The sequence below is a fragment of the Bufo bufo genome, chromosome 1 (genome assembly GCF_905171765.1).
Source record: "Bufo bufo chromosome 1, aBufBuf1.1, whole genome shotgun sequence".
NCBI lineage: Eukaryota > Metazoa > Chordata > Amphibia > Anura > Bufonidae > Bufo > Bufo bufo.
In genome coordinates this window covers 423,802,020-423,828,192 of record NC_053389.1, presented here as the reverse complement: position 1 = coordinate 423,828,192, position 26,173 = coordinate 423,802,020, and the positions used below count along the sequence as shown (strand labels likewise).

Sequence of the window (26,173 nt, the reverse complement as noted above, 5' to 3'; positions counted from 1 at the left end):
TATCAACTACTGACTTATAAACTCGCTGTAAACCCCTTGCCAATAATGAGCATACACAGCACTACATTCTCACATAGAACATTTACAGGCCAACCATTAAGTTCATGCCTATTCCTAAATTAGCCACAGCCGTACAGAGCGTGAAAAGGGATACTCTGCCCTTTTCTGCAGCTGGCAATATTACATTTTCACAATTCTCCATTGAACTATTAAATTGGGGATTCCATTCCAAACGGAGTTTGGAACAAGCAAACAAACAGCACATATCAGCCAGGTCTGTGTGTCGAGTGTGAGAACAGAGCCGCTGTGCACCGTGTTCCCAGTCTGCAAACACAGTCCCTGGATGTGGAGTCAGGGACACAAAACAAGAGGCGCAGAACAGAAGCACAAGCTGGGCCTTTGTTCACATTGTACTCAGCACCTTTAGAAAGCTAACTGTACACTGGATTGGGCCCGGCCCCACTGGAGTCACTCAGAGTAGGTGCAGCCTGTGCCCCATTGACACTGGGGATAGTCCCTGAGGTTTGCTAAGGCTGCAGCTGCATTTGCTACTTCTTGCCACACAATGCTTGGCTCAAATAGACTGGTAAGTTCTCCTCCAAAAGACCAACATAGATATCTGTACTATTGATCAGACAGCCTGGGTATAACATGTGTTGATACAATATGGTTACTCAGAGGGTATAAGCTTTGTTTCTATGCTACAAGTGGTCAACGGGCATAAACTTTGCTCATGTGCTTTTGTTTGTTCATATACAATGTACTGTTAATCAATAGGTAATTTGGCATGTCAATGAGTATAGGTACATGTTAATCTTGGGTATAAATAGATGGGTAGCACTTTATGGATGTTTTATATGTTAGGAGTACTCTAGTTTTATGTATTATTTTTAGTATAATCTTTTTATCATAATTTTCCTTAATGGAAAATATCTTATATTTCTCAATACACTAAATTAGAAAAGATGTGTCCTTTACAGGTGGCTACCTAAAATATGTACCTTGTAATACCAACTTTATCTTGTAGTACACAATACAGTCTGTATATACATACATCTGACAGTAGGCTGTACATACATACATCTGACTGTAACCTGTAATACATAGATCTGACTGTAACCTGTAATACATACATCTGACTGTAACCTGTAATACATACATTTGACTGTAACCTGTAATACATACATCTGACTGTAACCTGTAATACATAGATCTGACTGTAACCTGTAATACATAGATCTGACTGTAACCTGTAATACATACATCTGACTGTAACCTGTAATACATACATCTGACTGTAACCTGTAATACATACATCTGACTGTAACCTGTAATACATACATCTGACTGTAACCTGTAATACATACATCTGACTGTAACCTGTAATACATACATCTGACTGTAACCTGTAATACATACATCTGACAGAAGGCTGTACATACATACATCTGACTGTAACCTGTAATACATACATCTGACTGTAACCTGTAATACATACATCTGACTGTAACCTGTAATACATACATCTGACAGAAGGCTGTACATACATACATCTGACTGTAACCTGTAATACATACATCTGACTGTAACCTGTAATACATACATCTGACAGAAGGCTGTACATACATACATACATATGATCACATCCCATTAATACATACAGTCTGACAGTAGGCTGTACATACATACATGATGTAACCTGTAATACATACATACACTTGTTGAACCTATACAACATAATAGCCTGTAGCACATATGATATAGCTAATTGTAGCAATCTATACATCTCCATGTACACATGACTGTAGCCTGTAATACACAGACGTATATTTGATTTTAGGCAGTAATATCTATAAAATATCATTGTAGTAGGGAATACATATTATAGAAAATGTAGAGTAAGTGGTGACCACTTACTCTACATTTTCTGTTTGACTCAGGTGGTCTCCAATAATTATCCAGTTCATTATTATTTATGGAATACATATTATACAAGCAAATGCAGCCTATAATACATTACATTGTAATTTGTAACACATAAAATATATTCAAATTGGTGCCTGAAAAAATGATAAAACACTTGATTGCAGCCTCTAGTACCTGTTATACTGCTAGCAATTGCCTGTAATTTCTATAATACATTGGCATGTAAAGTGTAATATGTACAACACTTTTAGTTGCCTCATTTAAATAAATAGAATACATCTGATTGTAGACTATAATAAATATCCTGTTGTTGCAGTAGGCCCCAGAATATATTAGTGTGTAGACCATTAATGCTTTATGAAAGTATTTACCCCCTTTGTATTTTTCCTCTTTTGTTGCATTACAACATTGTTGTTTTTTTTTGTTTAGTTTTTTGTGTGTGGGGTGGGCAGGGAGGGTGTTGTACCTTTTGATTTATACAGCATGAAGGTGCTAAATATTCTTAATTTCACACAATAATTAAGACAAAAAAAAATTGAACTTTAATACGCATTTTTTTAACCCTTGAAAGTGGAGAGATATCATATAGAGTAGGTTCCTGTCCAAAAGAGGTCACAATGCTGTGGTGGATGGGCACAAATGGTTTGGATCAAACTATATTTGCTAAATAACTTATATTCATTTGATACACCAAATTTAGCGTTAGTTATATATTCTATACTTGCAAAGTGCTGTTGCATTGTGTTTGCTTTTACTGGGGTATGCCTCTATAAGCTTAGCACATCTGGACACTAGGATTTTTGCCCATTCTACTAGGTAAAACTGCTTCAACTCCTTAAAGTTAGATGGGTTGTGTTGGTGGGCAGCCATCTTCAAGCCATGCAACACATTTTCAATAGTACTGAGCTTTGACTAGGCCATTTCAAGACAAATAAGAGGATTATCTTATGAAAAAATATTCTAATTTTCAAACCAGCATCTGGATCTGAAAAGTTTTGCAATGGCATGTAATAGATCTCCTTCTATGTGCTGCCAGCGTCTGTGCATCCGGTTATCCTTGGTCTTCCCTGGCTGTGTCAGCATACTCCAGTTCTGGACTGGCACTCCGGTCAGATTCTGGGGATCATACTGGCAGGCCACCTGCTTATCAGAGGTCCGACCTGCTTCCTCGCCTACTGTACCTATAGATCTGACTGGACTTCTGCAGCAGTATGCCAGTTTTGCAGATGTCTTCAGTAAGAAAGAGGCCAAGACCGTGCCTCCTCATCGTCCTTATGATTGTCCGATTGACCTTCTAGTGCCACTCCACCTCGTGGTCGAGTCTACCTATTCTCACTTCCTGAGATCCATGCGATGTCTTATTACATCAAGGAGAATCTCGAGAGGGGGCTTATCCGGAAATCTTCTTCACCAGCGGGTGCCGAGTTCTTCTTTGTGCAGAAGAAAGATGGATCCCTACGGCCCTGTATCGACTATTGAGGTCTGAATAAGGTCACAGTCAAGAATCGATACCCTCTTCCGCTAATCTCCGAACTCTTTGACAGGAACCGGGGAGCTTAAGTCTTCACAAAATTCGAACTGCGCGGCGCATACAACCTTATCCGCATTAGAAAGGGCAATGAGTGGAAGACTGCTTTCAACACTCGTGATGGACACTACGAGTATCTAATCATCCCCTTTGGTCTGTGCAATGCTCCCGCAGTATTCCAGGAGTTGCTAAACAATATCTTCCGGGACCTGCTCTATGTCTGTGTGATAGTGTACCTGGACGATATCCAGATTTGACCACTCACCGGAAGCATGTACGGTTTGTTCTACAGCAGTTGAGAGAGAATCGACTTCATGCCAAACTCGAGAAATGCATCTTTGAAAAAATCTACCGTACCATTCCTCGGATACATAATCTTGGATGGTACATTTTGTGTTAGATTAGCTGAACTCTATCATGACCACTTTTTAGTTACCTCAGGTACTATTCAACAAGTGGCATAATAGACTGGGTAATGGTGGAAGTGTATAATGCAGTGGAAGTGCTCAGAGAGCAGCGCCTCTGAAGAGACTAAGAAGTATTGTGTGTGTTGTGTTTTCTAGCTATTCATTTCTGGAGGATGTTTATAGGAACATGTCACTTACTAGTTTATAGTTACTCAGGTCTGCTAGTCTCTCCTTTTCCTGCCCATTGATTTTCATTAAGACCTGAGTGCAGGAAAGAAATAAAAACTGGACTTTTATTCCCTTGTCAGCTCTAAAAACTGTCTATAAGAAGTGCTTATAATGTAATTCACAATTTCTTCACATAACATTAGCAAATGCACAATGGTTTAAAGCGGTTTAAAAACTTTCACAATTGAAATTTAATTTACAAAAAACTATATGTACATGTTTTAAGGCCGATTTATTGGCCTGTATTTGTGGGAGGGGCTCTGCCGCGCTATTTAGGCTCATTTCCCCCTCCCCTACATCCTACGTCTGCTCAACACAGATCGTGGCCATATCCGTGTGCGTCTGGATTAGTTGCCTTCCTGCTCCTTAATCTACACCGTGCGCTGTGTCTACCCCGTTTGCCGTATTTAACCCCGTTGCTCAAAGTCCGGTCGGCAGCGCCGGCTCCCCAAGGTAAGGGGGAGTCACGCTGCACCGGAGCGAACTGCTGGAAGCATCGGCTCCCACACGGCAGTATAGGCAGGGTGCAGGGGTCAGCGTGGTTCCGAACTCATTCACAAATGTCTGGCACGGGCCGCCATGCCATTAGTGAGGCAGGGTATTGTTAAACTTACCTTCGGTGTCCTCTCCTTCTGGTGTCCTCTCCTGCTGCCGCCGGCCCGCTTGCTTCAGTTCGCTCGGCGTCCCAGGCTCGTTCCTGTCTGGCTCCTTGCGCCCCCAGTGGCCACAACTGAGGATGCAGGACGGGGATCTCACTAGACAGTGTGTAGCAGGTCTTGAGGTGAGCACCCTCTGGTGGTCATTTGTGCTACTGCAGTTAAAATAAAATAAAAAAATAAACACACATACATATACTTATGCCATTCTTTTATTCAGGCACACACTCCAAAAAAATAAAAAAATAAAAATAAAAAAGGGATGATAAAAAATTAAAAAAAAGGGGGAAGGGGGGTGCAATAAATACAGTGGTGTGTATATATATATATATATATATAATATATATATATATATATATATATATATATATGCACGTATTACGGGTGAAACAAACTGCCCTGCACATTTGTCACGAGGGTATCGAGAACCACGCCTGACTCAGTTATACCCGGGGTCAGGAAGTCGCAGCGGTTGGCTGCACGCTCTATTTAAGATAGGGCTGTTTTCCTTATGGTAGCTTTCTGGGTTTGCTTTGCAAACCCTTTTGGCTCACTCAGGGATCCGTAGCTCCTTCTCCTCAGCTGTTCCTTGTCCAGCACTCCCAAACCTCCTTAAATTCCTCTCTCACACTTCTCTGGTTGCCAGATATAGAGCTTCCTGCCTGGACATCTATTCTGACCTTCTGGAGCTGTGTTGCTGTGTTCTCTGGTAGTTGGTCCAGAACGCTACCCTCCGGATCCCTGTTGGACCTTTGTGGTCTATTGTGGTCGCCCACCTGGGTGTATGTGTTTGTCTGTTTTGTCTGTCCTCTCCCTGGTGTTTCCCTCTTAGTGACAGTGGTGTGGACTAGCGATCCCACAGGCCCGTTCACTATCTAGGGCTCATTTTAGGGAAAGCCAGGGTTTAGGCACGTGATCGCCGCACGGGTGAGGAACCCGTCTAGGGACGTCAGGGCAGTCAGGTGCCAGCCGCAAGGTGAGTTAGGGGTCACCACCTTTCCCTCTCCCTTGGGCAGGGCTTTCCCTTTTTTCCTCCCTGTGCGTGACGTCGGTCATTACATTATATCTGGCCCTTATTTTGTGTAGGTAAAATTTTTTATTTTTTATTTTTTTTACCTACTTAGAATCCAGTATGGATCAAATTGCTGCTCTGTCCAAACAATCTCATGGCCTGTCTTTGGAGGTGGCAGGATTGAAGGCGTCGGTCCTCCAGCTACAGCAGCGATTGCAACTGACCGCAAGCCCAGCGGTTGCTACTGGTAACCAGGTTGTTGCGGAACCCAAGGTCCCTCTCCCTGACAGATTTTCTGGGGGAAGGGACAAGTTTTTGACATTCCGTGAGGCCTGTAAGTTATATTTTAAACTGCGCCCTTACTCCTCTGGTAATGAAGAACAGCGGGTGGGGGGTTGTTATTTCCCTGCTGCAGGGGGACCCGCAGTCCTGGGCGTTCTCTTTACCTACTGATTCCCAGGCTCTTCGGCCAGTGGATGAGTTTTTCGGGGCCTTGGGTCTCATATATGACGACCCTGACCGAGTCGCACTGGCTGAATCAAGATTACGGAGACTCTTACAAGGAGAGCGGCCGGTAGAGGAGTATTGCTCTAAATTCCGTAGGTGGGCTACGGATACCCAATGAACAACCCAGCTCTCAGGAGTCAGTTCTGCTCGGGGTTATCCGAAAGGGTTAAGGATGCGCTTGCATTATATGAGACCCCCTTTTCCCTTGATGCGGTTATGTCCCTTTCTATCCGTATAGAGAGACGCCTTAGGGACAGGTTGAAAAACCGGAGCAATTGGTAACCCCTCCCAAGCAGCAGTTAGTCTGTACGGACTTAGACGAGCCTATGCAGCTAGGAGGAACTACTCGTCAGGCCCGTCCTCCTGAGGCTCGCCGTAGGCGTGGGGTTTGTTTTTTTTGTGGGGAGAGGGGTCATTTCATTAATGTCTGTCCTTCTTTCCTCAGAAACAAAAGACCGTCGGAAAAACTACTAACCCCAGGCTGTGTGGAGGATGTCAGCCGGGGGGGTATACGTTTCCTCCATACGTACATCGCAATTTGTGTTGCCAGCAGTTATTATTTTTGGTGATAAGACGGAGACTATTTCTTTCTTTCTAGACAGTGGAGCAGGGGTAAATTTGATAGATGCCCATTTTGCCCGCACTTTGGGTTTGTCTCTCTGTACGTTACAGAGACCCATTCCCATATTCGCTATTGATTCTGCTCCCCTGTCTCAGAGAAACCTCACCCACATTGTTCATAATTTACACCTTCGGGTAGGGGACCACCATAACGAGTTGCTTTCATGTTATGTTCTGGAGGGGCTTCCCACTCCGGTAGTGCTGGGTCTTCCCTGGTTGGTAGCGCACAATCCAGTAGTGGATTGGCAGGCTAGGGAGATATTGGAGTGGAGTGAGCAGTGCAGAGAAAATTTCTTAAATAGCAATTGCTTAGTCGCCTCCATAACTACCCTACCTACATTTATTTCGGATTTTGAGGATGTTTTTTCTGAAAAGGGTTGTCAGAAGTTACCACCTCATCGTCCTTATGATTGCCCGGTTAACCTTATTCCCGGCGCAAAATTACCCAAGACCAGGTTATATAATCTTTCGGGTCCAGAGAGACAAGCCATGAAAGATTATATCTCCGAGAGCTTGGCTAAGGGACACATCAGACCCTCTTCTTCACCCGTGGCTGCAGGGTTTTTCTTAGTTAAAAAGAAAGATGGGGGCCTGCGTCCTTGCTTAGATTTTCGCAAATTAAATCGGATAACCATCCGAGACCCATACCCTCTTCCTCTCATTCCTGACCTGTTTAACCAGATTGCGGGTGCTAGGTGGTTCTCCAAACTTGATCTTAGGGGGGCCTACAATCTGATTCGTATTAAGGAGGGGGATGAGTGGAAGACAGCGTTTAACACCCCTGAGGGGCATTATGAAAATCTAGTTATGCCTTTCGGTCTGACCAATGCTCCTGCCGTCTTTCAACACTTCGTTAATGACATTTTTAGTCATCTAATCGGCAGGTTTGTGGTAATATACCTAGATGATATTTTAATTTATTCGTCTGATCTGAAAACACATGAGGTGCATGTCAGACAAGTACTGCAGGTCCTACGGACGAATGAATTATATGCTAAAATCTAAAAATGTGTCTTCGCCGTTCAGGAGATACAATTCCCAGGTTATTTTTTATCTGCTTCAGGTTTCCGTATGGATCCTAGGAAGGTCCAGGCAATTTTAGATTGGGATCTTCCTGAGAACCTCAAAGCACTACAACGGTTCTTGGGCTTCGCGAATTTCTATAGGAAATTCATTAAAAATTATTCACTTATTGTAAAACCGCTTACTGACATGACTAGGAAGGGGACTGATTTTTCTAGATGGCCTGACGCCGCTAAAGTTGCTTTTTCCTCTCTAAAAGAGAGGTTTACCTCAGCACCTGTACTAGTCCAACTTGATGTCTCTCAGCCTTTTATTGTTGAAGTCGATGCGTCAGAGGTGGGAGTGGGGGCGGTGCTGTCTCAGGGTCCGTCTCCTGGCAAATGGCGTCCTTGTGCTTTCTTTTCTAAAAAACTATCTGCAGCAGAAAAGAACTACGATATTGGCAATAGGGAACTATTAGCTATTAAACTTGCGTTTGAGGAGTGGCGTCACTTTTTAGAGGGGGCAGTCCACCCCGTCACTGTGATTACGGACCACAAAAATCTTCTGTACCTCGAATCAGCTAAGCGTCTCACCCCTAGACAGGCTAGGTGGTCGCTATTTTTTACCAGGTTTAACTTTGTGATTACCTATCGTCCTGGGGCAAAGAACACCAAGGCTGATGCACTATCTCGTTGTTTCCCTGGAGGGGTTAATGTTAGTGATCCGGTACCCATTCTTCAAAGAGGAGTGGTTGTTTCTGCGGTACACTCTGTTTTGGAGGGGAGGGTGTTAGAGGCCCAGGGGGACGGCCCGGTCTCTTGCCCCTCAGAGAAATTGTTTGTACCGTTGAACCTACGTTTCGAATTATTAAAGGAACATCATAATTCGGCACTTGCTGGGCACCCGGGTAGTAAAGCAACCTTGAAGCTATTGTCTCGTCGTTTTTGGTGGCCAAGGTTGCGTCAGGATGTATTGGATTTTGTGTCTTCTTGTTCTACCTGTGCGCGCGCAAAAGTTTCACATACACGTCCTGCAGGGTCTCTATTACCACTCGTCATCCCCAATAGACCGTGGACACATCTGTCAATGGATTTTATCACTGACTTACCTTTGTCTGCGGGTAAAACAGTTATTTTGGTAGTAGTGGACAGGTTTAGCAAAATGGTACACTTCATTGCGTTACCCGCACTACCTAATGCTAAGACTCTTGCTCAGGTATTCGTCAGTGAAATCGTGAAGCTTCACGGGGTCCCCTCTGATGTTGTTTCGGATCGGGGTACCCAGTTTATTTCTAAATTTTGGAAAGCTTTTTGTTCCTGTTTGGGGGTACACTTGTCCTTTTCCTCAGCTTTCCATCCTCAGTCGAATGGACAGACTGAGCGTACCAACCAAAACCTGGAGACATATCTAAGATGTTTTGTGTCTGAAAACCAAGAGTTGTGGTCATCATATTTACCGTTAGCTGAGTTTGCTATAAATAATCGTCGTCAGGAATCCACTGGCAAGTCACCATTTCTTGGTGCATATGGTTTTCATCCCCAATTCTGTACTTTTTCAAAGAGGGGGGGTCTTCTGGGGTTCCCGAAGAGGAACGGTTTTCGTCATCTTTCATCGGTATGGCAGAAGGTGCAAGCTAACTTGAAAAATATGGGAGGTAAATACAAATGCATGGCTGATAAGAGACGGTCGCCAGGTCCGGACCTAGGAGTGAATGACTATGTGTGGTTGTCTACTAGGAATATTAAATTGAAGGTTTCCTCTTGGAAACTGGGTCCTAGGTTTATTGGCCCTTACAAAATTGTAGCCATCATCAACCCCGTGGCTTTTCGCCTGGAGTTACCTCAGACTTTTAAAATTCATAATGTTTTTCATAAGTCGTTACTCAAAAAATATGTTCCACCTCTAGAACCGTCATCGCTGCCACCCCCTCCTGTTGTCGTGGATGGTAATCTAGAATTTCATATATCCAAAATTGTTAATTCTCGTCGGGTCCGCCGCTCTCTTCAATATCTGGTGCATTGGAGAGGTTACGGTCCCGAGGAAAGAATGTGGGTTCCTGCGTCTGAGGTAAACGCCGACAGGCTAGTTCGGGTTTTTCATGCCTCTCATCCTGAGAGACCTGGTCCTGAGTGTCCGGAGGCCCCTCGTAGAGAGGGGGGTACTGTCACGATGGTATTAAGAACCACGCCTGACTCCGTTATACCCGGGGTCAGGAAGTCGCAGCGGTTGGCTGCACGCTCTATTTAACCACCTCAGTCCCCAGTGCTTAAACACCCTGAAAGACCAGGCCACTTTTTACACTTCTGACCTACACTACTTTCACCGTTTATTGCTCGGTCATGCAACTTACCACCCAAATGAATTTTACCTCCTTTTCTTCTCACTAATAGAGCTTTCATTTGGTGGTATTTCATTGCTGCTGACATTTTTACTTTTTTTGTTATTAATCGAAATTTAACGATTTTTTTGCAAAAAAATGACATTTTTCACTTTCAGTTGTAAAATTTTGCAAAAAAAAACGAGATCCATATATAAATTTTGCTCTAAATTTATTGTTCTACATGTCTTTGATAAAAAAAAATTGTTTGGGTAAAAAAAAAATGGTTTGGGTAAAAGTTATAGCGTTTACAAACTATGGTACAAAAATGTGAATTTCCGCTTTTTGAAGCAGCTCTGACTTTCTGAGCACCTGTCATGTTTCCTGAGGTTCTACAATGCCCAGACAGTACAAACACCCCACAAATGACCCCATTTCGGAAAGTACACACCCTAAGGTATTCGCTGATGGGCATAGTGAGTTCATAGAACTTTTTATTTTTTGTCACAAGTTAGCGGAAAATGATGATTTTTTTTTTTTTTTTTTTTCTTACAAAGTCTCATATTCCACTAACTTGTGACAAAAAATAAAAAATTCTAGGAACTCGCCATGCCCCTCACGGAATACCTTTGGGTGTCTTATTTCCAAAATGGGGTCACTTGTGGGGTAGTTATACTGCCCTGGCATTCTAGGGGCCCAAATGTGTGGTAAGGAGTTTGAAATCAAATTCTGTATGCCAGGGCAGTATAAATACCCCACATGTGACCCCATTTCGGAAAGAAGACACCACAAGGTATTCCGTGAGGGGCATATTGAGTCCATGAAAGATTGAAATTTTTGTCCCAAGTTAGCGGAAAGGGAGACTTTGTGAGGAAAAAAAAAATATATATCAATTTCTGCTAACTTGTGGCAAAAAAAATAAATTTCTATGAACTCGCCATGCCCCTCATTGAATACCTTGGGGTGTCTTCTTTCCAAAATGGGGTCACATGTGGGGTATTTATACTGCCCTGGCATTCTAGGGGCCCTAAAGCGTGAGAAGAAGTCTGGGATCCAAATGTCTAAAAATGCCCTCATAAAATGAATGTGGGCCCCTTTGCGCATCTAGGCTGCAAAAAAGTGTCACACATGTGGTATCGCCGTACTCAGGAGAAGTTGGGCAATGTGTTTTGGGGTGTCATTTTACATATACCCATGCTGGGTGAGATAAATATCTTGGTCAAATGCCAACTTTGTATATAAAAATGGGAAAAGTTGTCTTTTGCCAAGATATTTCTCTCACCCAGCATGGGTATATGTAAAATGACACCCCAAAACACATTCCCCAACTTCTCCTGAGTACGGAGATACCAGATGTGTGACACTTTTTTGCAGCCTAGGTGGGCAAAGGGGCCCATATTCCAAAGAGCACCTTTCGGATTTCACAGGTCATTTTTTACAGAATTTGATTTCAAACTCCTTACCACACATTTGGGCCCCTAGAATGCCAGGGCAGTATAACTACCCCACAAGTGACCCTATTTTGGAAAGAAGAGACCCCAAGGTATTCGCTGATGGGCATAGTGAGTTCATGGAAGTTTTTATTTTTTGTCACAAGTTAGTGGAATATGAGACTTTGTATGAAAAAAAAAAAAATTTAAATCATCATTTTCCACTAACTTGTGACAAAAAATAAAAAATTCTAGGAACTTGCCATGCCCCTCACGGAATACCTTGGGGTGTCTTCTTTCCAAAATGGGGTCACTTGTGGGGTAGTTATACTGCCCTGGCATTTTCCAGGGGCCCTAATGTGTGGTAAGTAGGTAAATGACCTGTGAAATCCTAAAGGTGCTCTTTGGAATGTGGGCCCCTTTGCCCACCTAGGCTGCAAAAAAGTGTCACACATCTGGTATCTCCGTATTCAGGAGACGTTGGGGAATGTGTTTTGGGGTGTCTTTTTACATATACCCATGCTGGGTGAAAGAAATATCTAGTCAAAAGACAACTTTTCCCATTTTTTTATACAAAGTTGGCATTTGACCAAGATATTTATCTCACCCAGCATGGGTATATGTAAAATGACACCCCAAAACACATTCCCCAACTTCTCCTGAGTACGGCGATACCACATGTGTGACACTTTTTTGCAGCCTAGATGCGCAAAGGGGCCCACATTCATTTTATGAGGGCATTTTTAGACATTTGGATCCCAGACTTCTTCTCACGCTTTAGGACCCCTAGAATGCCAGGGCAGTATAAATACCCCACATGTGACCCCATTTTGGAAAGAAGACACCCCAAGGTATTCAATGAGGGGCATGGCGAGTTCATAGAATTTTTTTTTTTTGGCACAAGTTAGCAGAAATTGATATTTTCTTTTTTTTTCTCACAAAGTCTCCCTTTCCGCTAACTTGGGACAAAAATTTCAATCTTTCATGGACTCAATATGCCCCTCACGGAATACCTTGGGGTGTCTTCTTTCCGAAAGGGGGTCACATGTGGGGTATTTATACTGCCCTGGCATTCTAGGGGCCCTAAAGCGTGAGAAGAAGTCTGGAATATAAATGTCTAAAAAATTTTACGCATTTGGATTCCGTGAGGGGTATGGGGAGTTCATGTGAGATTTTATTTTTTGACACAAGTTAGTGGAATATGAGACTTTGTAAGAAAAAAAATAATAATTTCCGCTAACTTGGGCCAAAAAAATGTCTGAATGGAGCCTTACAGGGGGGTGATCAATGACAGGGGGGTGATCAGGGAGTCTATATGGGGTGATCACCCCCCTGTCATTGATCACCCCCCTGTAAGGCTCCATTCAGATGTCCGTATGTGTTTTGCGGATCCGATCCATGTATCCGTGGATCCGTAAAAATCATATGGACATCTGAATGCAGCATGACAGGGGGGGTGATCAATGACAGGGGGGTGATCAGGGAGTCTATATGGGGTGATCACCCCCCCTGGAAGACGCATGTATGTGTTTTGCGGACATCTGAATGGAGCTTTACAGGGGGTTGATCAATGACAGGGGTGTAATCAATGACAGCGGGGTGATCAGGGAGTCTATATGGGGTGATCACCACAGTCATTGATCACGCCCCTGTAAGGCTTCATTCAGACGTCCGTATGCATTTTGCGGATCCGATCCATCTATCAGTCGATCCGTAAAAATCATGCGGACATCTGAATGGAGCTTTACAGGGGTTTGATCAATGACAGGGGGGTTATAAATGACAGGGAGGTGATCAGGGAGTCTATATGGGGTGATAACCACAGTCATTGATCACGCCCCTGTAAGGCTTCATTCAGACGTCCGTATGCGTTTTGCGGATCCGATCCATCTATCAGTGGATCCGTAAAAATCATGCGGACATCTGAATGGAGCTTTACAGGGGGTTGATCAATGACAGGGGTGTAATCAATGACAGGGGGGTGATCAGGGAGTCTATATGGGGTGATCACCACAGTCATTGATCACACCCCTGTAAGGCTTCATTCAGACGTCCGTATGCGTTTTGCGGATCCGATCCATCTATCAGTGGATCCGTAAAAATCATGCGGACATCTGAATGGAGCTTTACAGGGGGTTGATCAATGACAGGGGGGTGATCAGGGAGTCTATATGGGGTGATCAGGGGTGATCAAGGGTGAATAAGGGGTTAATAAGTGACAGGGGGGGGGTGTAGTGTAGTGGTGCTTGGTGCAACATTTACTGAGCTACCTGTGTCCTCTGGTGGTCGATCCAAACAAAGGGGACCACCAGAGGACCAGGTAGCAGGTATATTAGACGCTGTTATCAAAACAGCGTCTAATATACCTGTTAGGGGTTAAAAAAAACACATCTCCAGCCTGCCAGCGAACGATCGCCGCTGGCAGGCTGGAGATCCACTTTCTTACCTTCCGTTCCTGTGAACGCGCGTTCACAGGAAATCTCGCGTCTCGCGAGAGAACGCGCCGGCGCGTCCACCCAGAAGAGCAGGGCCGCCGCAAAGACGCAATCCTGCGTACGGCGGTCCTGAGGAGGTTAAGATAGGGCTGTTTTCCTTATGGTAGCTTTCTGGGTTTGCTTTGCAAACCCTTTTGGCTCACTCAGGGATCCGTAGCTCCTTCTCCTCAGCTGTTCCTTGTCCAGCACTCCCAAACCTCCTTAAATTCCTCTCTCACACTTCTCTGGTTGCCAGATATGGAGCTTCCTGCCTGGACATCTATTCTGACCTTCTGGAGCTGTGTTGCTGTGTTCTCTGGTAGTTGGTCCAGAACGCTACCCTCCGGATCCCTGTTGGACCTTTGTGGTCTATTGTGGTCGCCCACCTGGGTGTATGTGTTTGTCTGTTTTGTCTGTCCTCTCCCTGGTGTTTCCCTCTTAGTGACAGTGGTGTGGACTAGCGATCCCACAGGCCCGTTCACTATCTAGGGCTCATTTTAGGGAAAGCCAGGGTTTAGGCACGTGATCGCCGCACGGGTGAGGAACCCGTCTAGGGACGTCAGGGCAGTCAGGTGCCAGCCGCAAGGTGAGTTAGGGGTCACCACCTTTCCCTCTCCCTTGGGCAGGGCTTTCCCTTTTTTCCTCTCTGTGCGTGACGTCGGTCATTACAACATTTTATTGGGTCATGTTCAGTCACCTCAGGTACGGGATCCCCACGCTAGTTCGTTTTCAGACCTTCGTAGTTTCCGCATTATACGCACGTATATTCATCGATCTCGTTCACATCTCCAGTCGTGTATAGCCGTTCCTTGTCTGTTTAAGTATGTTTTCTCCGTTCTCTCTCCAGGGACGTTACTTCTTTTCAGGTCAACAGTCGGTTCTCAGTGGCCCAGTTTCGTTTCCAACAGGTATTCTCCTCATCCCGCTATTTGCTCCTTCCGTTCTGTGTCTCATGCCTCTGACATCATGAAGGCCTCGGTCAATGAAAATGCCACCAGGCTGTCCGAAGCGGGTAGCATCCCGTCACTACGGAGTTGGACCGTACCAAGGTTGATGGCGGAGCTGTCCAAGAGGGGTATCCCGTTTACAGCCTCAGCCAGAAAGGTGGAATTATACCGCCTACTCATGTCTTCTGCGAGTCCTCAGCGACAGGAGGAAGTCTCGATGGCCACAGTCCAGACCTCGCTCGCTCAGATTCACCTCATGCTCAACAATCTTACGTCATCAGTCACGGACATCCAATCCAGACTGGACATGGTCGAGTCCCGGGGTGCCGTTCTCACTCCTTCGGGTCCAGAGTTGGCCATCCCGTCCACATCCGCAGCGGGGTGTACCGGTACGACAGTCTCTGTTCCTAACATCACCCCGGCTCACTTCATACCGGCCAACATCAAGAAAGATATTCTGGAAGGCAGGGACGTCAACCTGGCTTCCCTGTTGATTGCTACTCGGGATTTCTCTGACAGCAAAGTCATCGTGTGCAGTGATGTCTCAGTAGTACTCAGGGGCCGTGATCTCAGGCTAAACAGAAAGCTTACCATCCCGGAGTTCCTTTTAGCTTTCAGCCTGTATAGAGATGTGATTTGTTCCGTACGGCCCGACCGCAGGGAGGAATTAGATCTTTATTTGTTTAGGGTAACTGAATTGGGGTACAAATATGGTGGTAGTTCATTTTACGATTATCACTGCTCATTTTCAGCTAAGGCCGCGGCGGCCCTCAGTCAATTTCAATTTCTCACAAACTGGGCTAATATCGACACTGAGATATTTTGCAGACACTTTGCTGGTCTTAGGGCTCCTGCTTGTTCTCTGTGTCAATCCATCTACCACACAGCAGAATGGTGTCACAAAGCTGCCTCAAGTGCAGATACTAGCCCTCCCGCACAGCCGTCTAGGCACCCTGATCCCCAGTATGCCTCTGGTTTAGTCGACAAATTGGGAAGGCCCATTCAATATCTCGGCAGATCACAGATCTGCAATAATTTCAATTTTTCCTCCTGCAATTATAGTCAGTGTAGGCTGTTACATGTTTGTGTGAATTGTTTTAGAGCCCAACCCAAGTCGGTCTATACATTAAAAGCGGATAAGTCGTATCTGAGTGTCCTCAACGTTGATTGCCTGCTGCACTTCCTACGCAACCACCACAACCCTAGCTTCGTTCAGTTCCTCATGTCAGGGTTTAGATCAGGTTTCCACACTGGCCTAATCGCCTTGCCTGAATCGTCTTATGAGTGCAGGAATTTATTGTCAGCGGAACTTCACCCTCAGGCAGCGGATGAATTGATTTCCATCGAGTTGGCTAAGGGATTCCTAATAGGCCCCTTTTCTTCTCCTCCTTTTGGACGGTGGAGAGTTAGCCCTATAGGCGTAGTCACAGGCAAGTTTAGTAACAAAGAAAGGTTGATCATCGATCTATCAGCCCCACATGGTCACTCCACCCCCAGTATTAACTCTCTCATACCCTCCGAAGAAGTCAGTATGAAATACTCCTCCATAGATTAGGCTATCGCCATCATACTGCAGTTAGGCCGTAACTCTATTCTGTCAAAAGCTGATATATCTGACGCCTTTAAGCTACTCCCCATCAGTCCAACTCTGTGGCAGTGGCATGGTATAAAGTCGAGAGATCTTTATTACTTTGCCTCTAAACTCACTTTCGGTTCAAAAAGCAGTCCATGGTTGTTTGACAAACTGGCCCAGGCTCTCCACTGGATACTAGTCAACGAGTTCCATTGTAGTTTTGTGATTCATTACTTGGACGACTTTCTGTTATTGGAACACCCCGGGTCCAATCCAAAAGCACTGCAGTCGCTGCTAAGCTGTTTTCACCAACTTGACATTCCCGTATCCCCAAAAAAGGTTGAAGGTCCGTCCCCAGTTATTACTTTCCTAGGTATCATTCTGGACACTGTAAACATGGTCGCTAAATTACCGGAAAACAAACTGGACAGGATTAGGTTCACCCTCCACAATTTTACACAGACCAGAACCATTAAAAAAATTGAATTACAGTCTCTTTTAAGCATGTTAAATTTTGCTATGCGAGTCATGCCCCAAGGTAGGCCATTCGTGTCAAGACTACTAGCTCTCCTTCCTTCAGCTCCCTCCCAAGACAGCCTCATATGCCTTGACGACCAAATAGTAGCCGATTTAGCCATGTGGGACTATTTTCTTAGTAACTGGAATGGTATTTCTCTCCTCATCGCGGTGGTGTCCAACAGTTCCCCTATAGTCTTCTCTGATGCAGCTCCCAGTTCTGGATTCGCAGCCATTTTTGGCACACATTGGCTAGCGAAAATGTGGCCTGACGAGGTCAAGACACTGCCAGGGTTTCTTCAGCTTCCTGTGAGATTTACCCCTTAGTCGCAGCCGCTCACGTGTGGGGTCACGAGTGGATTGGTCACACAGTATTGTTCATTTCCGATAACGCAGCGGTTATGGATATCCTAAATAACGGGTCATCTAAATCCCCGCAGGTGTTACCATTCCTCAGACGGCTAGTGCTTCTTTCATTGCAATACCAGTTTCGCTACATATGCTCACATAAATCAGGACATAAGAATGTCAGAGCTGATGCGCTGTCTAGAGCGAATTTTGGCCTTTTCTCGCAGGTATTTCCCGACGCAGACAACAGCGGTGCCACAGTCCCTCCGTTCCCTTCTCTGGTCTGGATATAAACTCTCACTTAGCTACAGCTCGTTCTCTACTGGCCAAGTCCCTGTCACCCAACACGGCCAGGGCTTATCATACAGGTTGGAGGGCATTTCTTAAATTTCAAGACAAATTTCCCCAAGGCAGTCTCTATTTTACCAACTACATCCTGGCCTTCATCGGTTATTGTCACTCTGAGTTGAATTTATCACACTCCACACAGGGGAGGACTGAGAACCCTCAGGGCCCCCGGGCAAAATAAATCAAGGGCCCCCTTACAGGCCCCACCCATGTTCTGCTGCAAGCCCCACCCTTGTCCTGCCTCCAGCCACACCCTACACAATCTTTAATAAGATTTCAAAGTTAAAATGACACAAAAGGCACCCAGACCACTTCACCTCATTGAAGTGGTCTGGGTACAGTGTCCCTTTTGCAAATCGAGCTGCAATGTTCTAGAGAAACTGCATTGTTTACGTTCCAGCAATAAGTCAGCCTCTAGTGGCTGGCAGCCACCTGAGGGCTTCCTGGAGTAAAACAGACCTTTGGTCTGGTATCTGACACTGGACGTCCTCACACTCTGCATGATGACCTCCAGGGTCAGATTTTTCCCCATAGGAAAGCATTGATTCAATGCTTTTGTAAGGGGTGATCTAATCTCAGCGTCCATTAGAGAGCCTCTGTTAGAAGCAGTGTGGGCATAACTACTGTGAAGGGGGCACATATCTGGGCATAACTACTGTGAAAGGGGGGGGAGGCCCTTCACAGTAGTTATTAATCCCTTTCAGAAGTCCCCCTTCAGTGAATGGGGGACTGCTGAAAGGGGTTAATAACTACTGTGAAGGGCCTAGCCGTCTGGGCAACCCCACAGATCATTCCCCCCAACCAACTTGTACTTGTTCCACTGATCTGCTACTTGCGGGCTACATGGGCATGAGTTCAGTCACTTTGGTGCGCAATCCCAACCTGCGGCGCGTGATCCCGCGAGACCCGCGACCTACAGCGGCGGGTCTTGCGGGATCACGCGCTGCAGGACGGGATAGCCCACCGAAGTGACTGAACTCATTCCCGCGCAGCCCACAAGTAGCGGAACAATTACAAGAGGGGTGGGGAATAGCCAAATAAAAAAATATTTTGAACCAAAAGGTGTTATGGGGCTCTGTGGATGGCACTGTTATGGGGGCTCTGTGGATGGCACTGTTGTGGGGGCTCTGTGGATGGCACTGTTGTGGGGGCTCTGTGGATGGCACTGTTGTGGGGGCTCTGTGGATGGCACTGTTGTGGGGGCTCTGTGGATGGCACTGTTGTGGGGGCTCTGTGGATGGCACTGTTGTGGGGGCTCTGTGGATGGCACTGTTGTGGGGGCTCTGTGGATGGCACTGTTATGGGGGCTCTGTGGATGGTACTGTTATGGGGGCTCTGTGGATGGCACTGTTGTGGGGGCTCTGTGGATGGCACTGTTGTGGGGGCTCTGTGGATGGCACTGTTGTGGGGGCTCTGTGGATGGCACTGTTGTGGGGGGGGGATCTGTGGGTGACACATATATAGCACCTTATGCTATATATGTGTCATCCACAGATCCCCCCATAACATTGCCCCTGTGAGTGAATGATCCCCAATACAGGGTCTGGGGGCCGGCATCAGGTGTTGTAATGGCAGCGGGGCCCGGTGCAGTCACTGTATTCTATTACACCGGGCCCCGCTCACTGTAATACTAATATTCATATGTGAACAACTTGAAATCCTCTGCGATCCTCTCCCTCTGAGCTCTCTGTACACACAAACTCAGTAGCAAGACGGGCGGCAGCGCAACTCACTGACGTCACGCGCCTGCTCCTCTCACTTTATGAATGAAGCAGGCGGAGCCAGTGGCATTGCTAGGGCTGGTGTCACCCGGTGCGGTAGAAAATGGTGTCAGAAGCAATATTTTTTAGCCATATATGGGGGCTATGGTGGTGCTGCTGCCATAGGGGGCATCCGTTAGCTCAGCAGACCCCCCCTAGCAGTCAGAGCCTGGTCTCGGGAGGGGCACTTCCAGATTATTTTCTGTCAACCACCACAAAACAATGGTGCTTTTTAGAACAGACTACACAGTGTAGCGGTATACCAACCCCCTCCCCCCTCCCCATGTGCCAGTATCAGGTGCCAACCCCCCTCCCCCCCATGTGCCAGTATCAGGTGCCAACCCAACCCCCCTCCCCCATGTGCTAGTATCAGGTGCCAACCCCCCCCATGTGCCAGTATCAGGTGCCTCTCTCCTTCCCCTCCCCATGTGCCAGTATCAGGTGCCAACCCCCCTCCTCCCCCCCATGTGCCAGTATCAAGTGCCTCCCGCTCCCCCCATGGCAGTAACAGTCGGGTATTAAAAAAAACACTCCATGTCAGCGATGCGATGCAGCTTCTTCCTGTGTCCCGCCCTGTATGTCCATATATGGAGTCAGTGCTTGTATTTCAGAAAAGTTTCTGCTGGGATTCGAACCCACGACCTTCTGTATCAGAGGCAAAGCACCTAACCACACAGCCATAAGAGAGGCATTGACACTGTTATTGCTGGCTAAGTGTACATCTATACACATGACTGCTGCCCTAACACACCCAGCACTGCTATATCTCTATATGACAGCTGTCCCAGCACACTCAGCACTGCTATATCTCTATATATGACAGCTTCCCACGCACACCCAGCTCTGCTACATCTAATACACATGACAGCTGCCCAAACACACCCAGCCCTGCTACATCTATACACATGACAGGTGCCCCAGCACACTCAGCTCTGCTATATCTCTATATATCTACTGTATAGCAATACTTAGAGATATATAGATGTAGCAGAGCTGGGTGTGCTGGGGCAGCTGTCATATATAGAGATATAGTAGAGCTGAGTGTGCTGGTGCAGCTGTCATGTGTATTAGATGTAGCAGAGCTGGGTGTGCTGGGGCAGCTATCATATATAGAGATATAGGAGAGCTGAGTGTGCTGGGACAGCTGTCATATAGAGATATAGCAGTGCTGGGTGTGTTAGGGCAGCAGTCATGTGTATAGATGTACACTTAGCCAGCTATAACAGTAGAAGTCAGTGTCAATGCCTTTCTTATGGCCGTGTGGTTAGGTGCTTTGCCTCTGATACTGAAAGTCGTGGGTTCGAATCCCAGCAGAAACTTTTCTGAAATACAGGCTAAATTAGAATACACAAGCACTGACTCCATATATGGACATACAGGGCGGGACACAGGAAGAGTTGCGCTGCCGCCCGGCCTGCTACTGAGTTTGTGAGTACAGAGAGCTCAGAGGGAGAGGATCGCAGAGGATTTCAAGTTGTTCACATATGAATATTAGTATTACAGTGAGAAGGGCCCGGTGTAATAGAATACAGTGACTGCACCGGGCCCCGCTGCCATTACCAGGCCAGCATAACATTCGGAATCGGGGTGCTGGGCATAACATTAACACAATGTTATTCTGCGGCGGGCCCCCATACCATGTCCGAAGTAGTACCTGACCGGTCAGTCCGCCCCTGACTCCACAGTCAAGTCTTACTTAGCCGGTGTACAGCATTTCCGAGCCTCCAGTCAACCGCAAGCTCCCTCACTGTTCTCCATTCACGTAGTCAAGGCTACACTCAGGGGGCTTGAAAAATGCAATCCTAACACGCGGCCGGGCCGCCAGGCAATCACCGGGCAAATATTTTGTCAGTTGTCTGACATGTTAGACCATAGCCCTTTTGGAGCAGCCATATACCTGGCTTTCTATGGCTTCCTGAGACCAGGAGAGTTTACCTCAGCCCGTAGTAGCCAGTATCTGACTGTCGGGCAACTGAAGACTGACACAGATAATTTCATTCTCTCGCTCACGTGCACCAAAACATCACAGTCAGGCCCTCCTACCCAGATCACATACTACCCAACCACCCACCGCTGATGCCCTGTTCGAGTGCTACACCAATTGTTAAGTAGTATTGACAGTACATCACCCCAGAGGCCACTATTGCCTTTCAATGCAGCACATCTCACAAGCTCCCAGTTTGTTTCACATATTCGCTCCCTGATGGCCAACCTAGGTTTAGACCCAGCATCTGCCTCTGGCCACTCTTTTCGGATTGGCGCCGCTTCCGCAGCATCCAAGAACAGAGTTCCTGCTCACGTCATCAGGAAATTAGGGCGCTGGCACTCCTGTTATTCCAGATACATACCTCACCCGAACATTGAGATGTCTCACGCCTGTCAGAATCTTGTACTGTAAGTGCGGTTTGTAAATAAAGTTTTCTGATGGCATATGCTCTTTTTGGCCTCCTTCAGTCATACCTACGACGTTGCGGTTACGGCACAAATCAAACCGTTTAGTTAACTACTAGTTAGGGTCCCGGTCCAGGTGTAGCCCCGACCACAAGTTTTAAGGCCGATTTATTGGCCTGTATTTGTGGGAGGGGCTCTGCCGCGCTATTTAGGCTCATTTCCCCCTCCCCTACATCCTACGTCTGCTCAACACACCCACCCTTCCCACCCTCCATTTCATCATCTCACCAGGAGATGGCCTCCTTCAGTCATCCCTACGACGTTGCGGTTACGGCACAAATCAAACAGTTTAGTTAACTACTAGTTAGGGTCCCGGTCCAGGTGTAGCCCCGACCACAAATAATATATATAAAAAATACCTGCCTATCGATGAATGGCTCATGTGTTATATTCAATTCTGGTTCTTAATGAGTGGTCGTTCATCCAACACAACCCATTTGCAGCACTGGGCAACTAGAATGGATCATAAAAACGACCTGTGTAACTACTCTTAGATTCATCTCTAGTGAGGGTGTCCAGGCACTAAGAATAATTGGGGAAGGCCTCATAGCGGGACAAAAAGAAAAGTAAAAGGAGCCACATATACTCTTAACAATCCCTTATCACTGCTGTCCTGACGCTCAACAGGTCCCGACTAGTCGCTGCAGGAAATACCCAGAGAGGTCTGCTCTGTCAATCTCTAAGGTGGGTCACTGCGGGTGCCAAGTGACAGACACAGGTTGATCAACTTTTTGAAAGGGATTGTTTCTGATCAGTTAACTCCTTTAATGTCCAACCTCAAAATCTATTTTATTTTTTTCTATTTTTAAATAGTATTTCTTTAAACTCCTGTGCTAATTAATTTCCTGATAAATCATTATAGAGGTTAGAGCTCAGGTTTTTTAATACAGAGCTCCAAGTCCCATTCATAGAGTTCAATTCAAAAAACTCGGACTGTCCGAGTTTAGAGGGTCATTTATTAAACAGAAATATGCCTAAATTAGGGGTCCTTTGCACCGCAATCTGCAACTTCTCCCCACTCACGCCAGTTTGAGGTGTAGAAAACGGTCTAAATGGAAGACAGCTAGGAAGCTGTGTTACATTTAGAAGCAGCAGTAGATACACCGAAGTTATGTAGAGGCTGGTGCCTCTTCATAACTCTGGCGGACCCAAACGCCAGGTAAAGGGCTTATTGAGACCGGTGTCTAAAACGCTGGTCTTAATAAATGTACCCCTTAATGTATAAATGATATGCAGTGAGCTGCTCAGCTCCCCCTACTGTTGGCTGCAAACAGATAGACTGTTATTATGTCTATGTCTATGCAAGGATTTGGGGCTCTATATAAAAAAATAAGCTCTGATTAAAGCTATAGAGAGAAATGTTGAAACAGAATGTTGTACCTTAAAGATACATTATGTTATCCCTTATCTAGGGGATCCCAGCGGTAGGACCCCCACCAATCTAATAGTTATCCCCTATAAACAGCAGAGGCCTGTGGTTAATGTCTGTGACCAGCAATGATGCTGACTGCAGGCATTTAACCTTTTAGATGCCATGGTCAAGCGTGACCACATCTAAATGGTGAAAAACGCTTGCTTCCAGGTTAGGATCGGCTCCTCTGATCAGTGCACGTAGGAGCAGTTCCTTTGTTCTAGTGAAGAGACCCAGTGTATCTGAGCTGCAGTTTTTATAGAGGCCTGCAATTGGCAGGTCTCCATAGGATAACCGCTAATGAAGCTTAGACTGTACTTCTATGGAACTACAGTATAAGCAAAAATAAATCTGACTAGTGCATATTGTAGTTATATTTGCATTAGAGAATATAACTTGTCCAGCAAAGAACAACCCCCCTTACGGCTATGTGAATAGAAAAGTAAAAAACTTATGACTCTGTGATGACCGGGACGAAAAATGGAAACGCAAAAATGAAAAACGGTCTTTAAGGGGTTAAGGCTGGGTCTACATGATGTCTTTAAACACAATGTCGCAATGCTAAATCGCAAATTGACTATCGCAAGGATAGTGAATGTGGTCACATTTAAAGGAGTATTCCCTTAACTAGGAGCAGGAGGTGGGGTGAAACAGGGACCAGGCATTGTCAAAACTGCCACAGCAGCAAGGGATCGATGAGGTTAGTATAAGATCTGTTATTCATTTACAGCACCTGGGACTATATTTTTCCTTGTGCTGCGATATCCCTTTCAATATCAGCACAAAAATAATCTGATTATATACATTTTAGGATCCAAATTGCACCAAATAATGAAAAAATATATAAATTGAGGTCTAATATACAGGTAAGAACAGTGGCATAACTAGAAATGACTGGGCCCCACAACAAACTTTTGAACAGGACCCTCCTCCCATGCATCCTCCACTCCTGCGGCTAGTAAAGATCGCTCTCTCAGACGAGGCCGCACATTTATTTCCCAGTCAAAAAGAGGGACATTTAAAGGGCATCTGTCAAAAGATTTGCACCTATGAAACAGGCTGACCTGTTGCATGTGCACTTGTTCATATGTGGCCGCATTGCTGAGAAAAATGATGTTTTAATATATGCAAATGAGCCTCTAGGAGCAATGGGGGCGTTGCTGTTACACCTAAAGGCTCTGTTCTCTCTGCAACTGTTGCACTCTCTGCACTTTGATTGACAGGGCCAGACAGATGTGATGACGTTTTCACTACCTGGCACTGTCAATCAAAGTGGAGAGGGCATGGCAGTTGCAGAGAGAGCAGAGCCTCTAAGTTTAATGGTAACGCCCCCATTGTTCCCAGAGGATAATTTGCATATATTAAAACATCATTTTTCTCAGCAATGTGGGCACATATAAACATGGGACAAACACAGATGTCTTCAGCTGCCAAGTGCACATGGAACAGGGCAGCCAGTTTCATAGGTACAAATCTGCTGATAGATGCCCTTTAAGGAGGAAAGAGGGACAGATGGATTTAAGTAAAAAAGAGGGACTGTTCTTCAAAAAGTGCGACACTTGGGAGGTGTGGAAGAGCAAGTACTTTGGTCACACAGCCTGGTTATTATCTTTCATCTATACTCAGGAACAATTGTATTTAGATGTAAAGTGAAATATGCTCATCCTTGAATATGGTATGTATATAACATGGTTTACTGATGAAACTTTATCTACCCTCACAGCTAATTTTGTATGCCAGTTCACTCCTCCTCGTCCATGTCCTCAGCTCAGACACATTGAAGCCTTCTAAAAACAGGAAAAAGGGTCATGCCAAAGGAAAGGAGAGTTCCAATAAGGACAAAGGCCCGGGGAAAACATCTCCAGACCCCGTGCTGGGTGTAAATTCTTTTGCTCCTTCACAAATTTATAGTTTAGTGGAGGAATATGAACGAAGTTTAATGGAGATGGTGAACCAGCTGCGAAATGGCTCAGAACCTTCTGGTGGAAAATGTGAAGTGAACCTGAGGCTTTGGCTTTCTAACCGAAGAAGCCTATCACCCTGGACTTATAGGTAATGTTTTCTCACGACTAAGTAACATGTTATATTTGCTATAATACAGTCTAAAAAAATTATGTATCCTTACATGGTCACTGCGGTTTCCTACAATTTAGCAAATCAATAGTACAGGCAAATCTAAGAAACGTTATGTTATAGCTTATCAGAGAAAAATGCCTTGTTCTCCAGTTATCAGCTGTTTTCTTTCTACCTGCCTTTTTTACCTAACACTCACTCTGAAATTTGTGAGAAACTCATCTTGTTAAAACCAATACAGGCTGCCTGCTCACTGAAGAATCAGATTGCTTTATTCCATAGCAGTAGGTGGAGATAATAGAATGAGGTGGGTGGAAGTGCAAAGAGAAACAAGAAAACAGATACAACACAGGAATGATTCAGCAGCTAATAGTAAATGTGCGCTACTCAGATCCTTACTACTCTGCTAAGAAATGCCAGATACAAGTCATACAGTATAATGGTCAGATATAGTTTTATCACTCATGTATACAAACATGGCACCTTAAGTTATCTGAAAGTTTAGGTACCCTTTAATAACCTTTAATGACATGAACGCCCTGATATGCCCCTAATACAAGACCAAGCTGTATAACCTGCATTAATAAGAATAATAAGAAAGACCATGCAAAATATTTATTAACCCCTTCAGGACC

General features: G+C 45.4%; 1 protein-coding gene across 1 annotated transcript in view; it reads left to right on the top strand.

The window, feature by feature from the left end:
• Positions 1-282: 282 nt before the first annotated feature.
• Positions 283-26,173, top strand: part of IL17B (interleukin 17B) — a 45,681-nt gene continuing 19,790 nt past the window's right edge. Inside the window, exons 1-2 of the mRNA XM_040406515.1 lie at positions 283-586; positions 25,189-25,517. Coding sequence (XP_040262449.1) covers positions 566-586; positions 25,189-25,517 — 350 coding nt within the window. The 5' untranslated portion in view covers positions 283-565. The remainder of the gene's footprint in view (positions 587-25,188; positions 25,518-26,173) is intronic.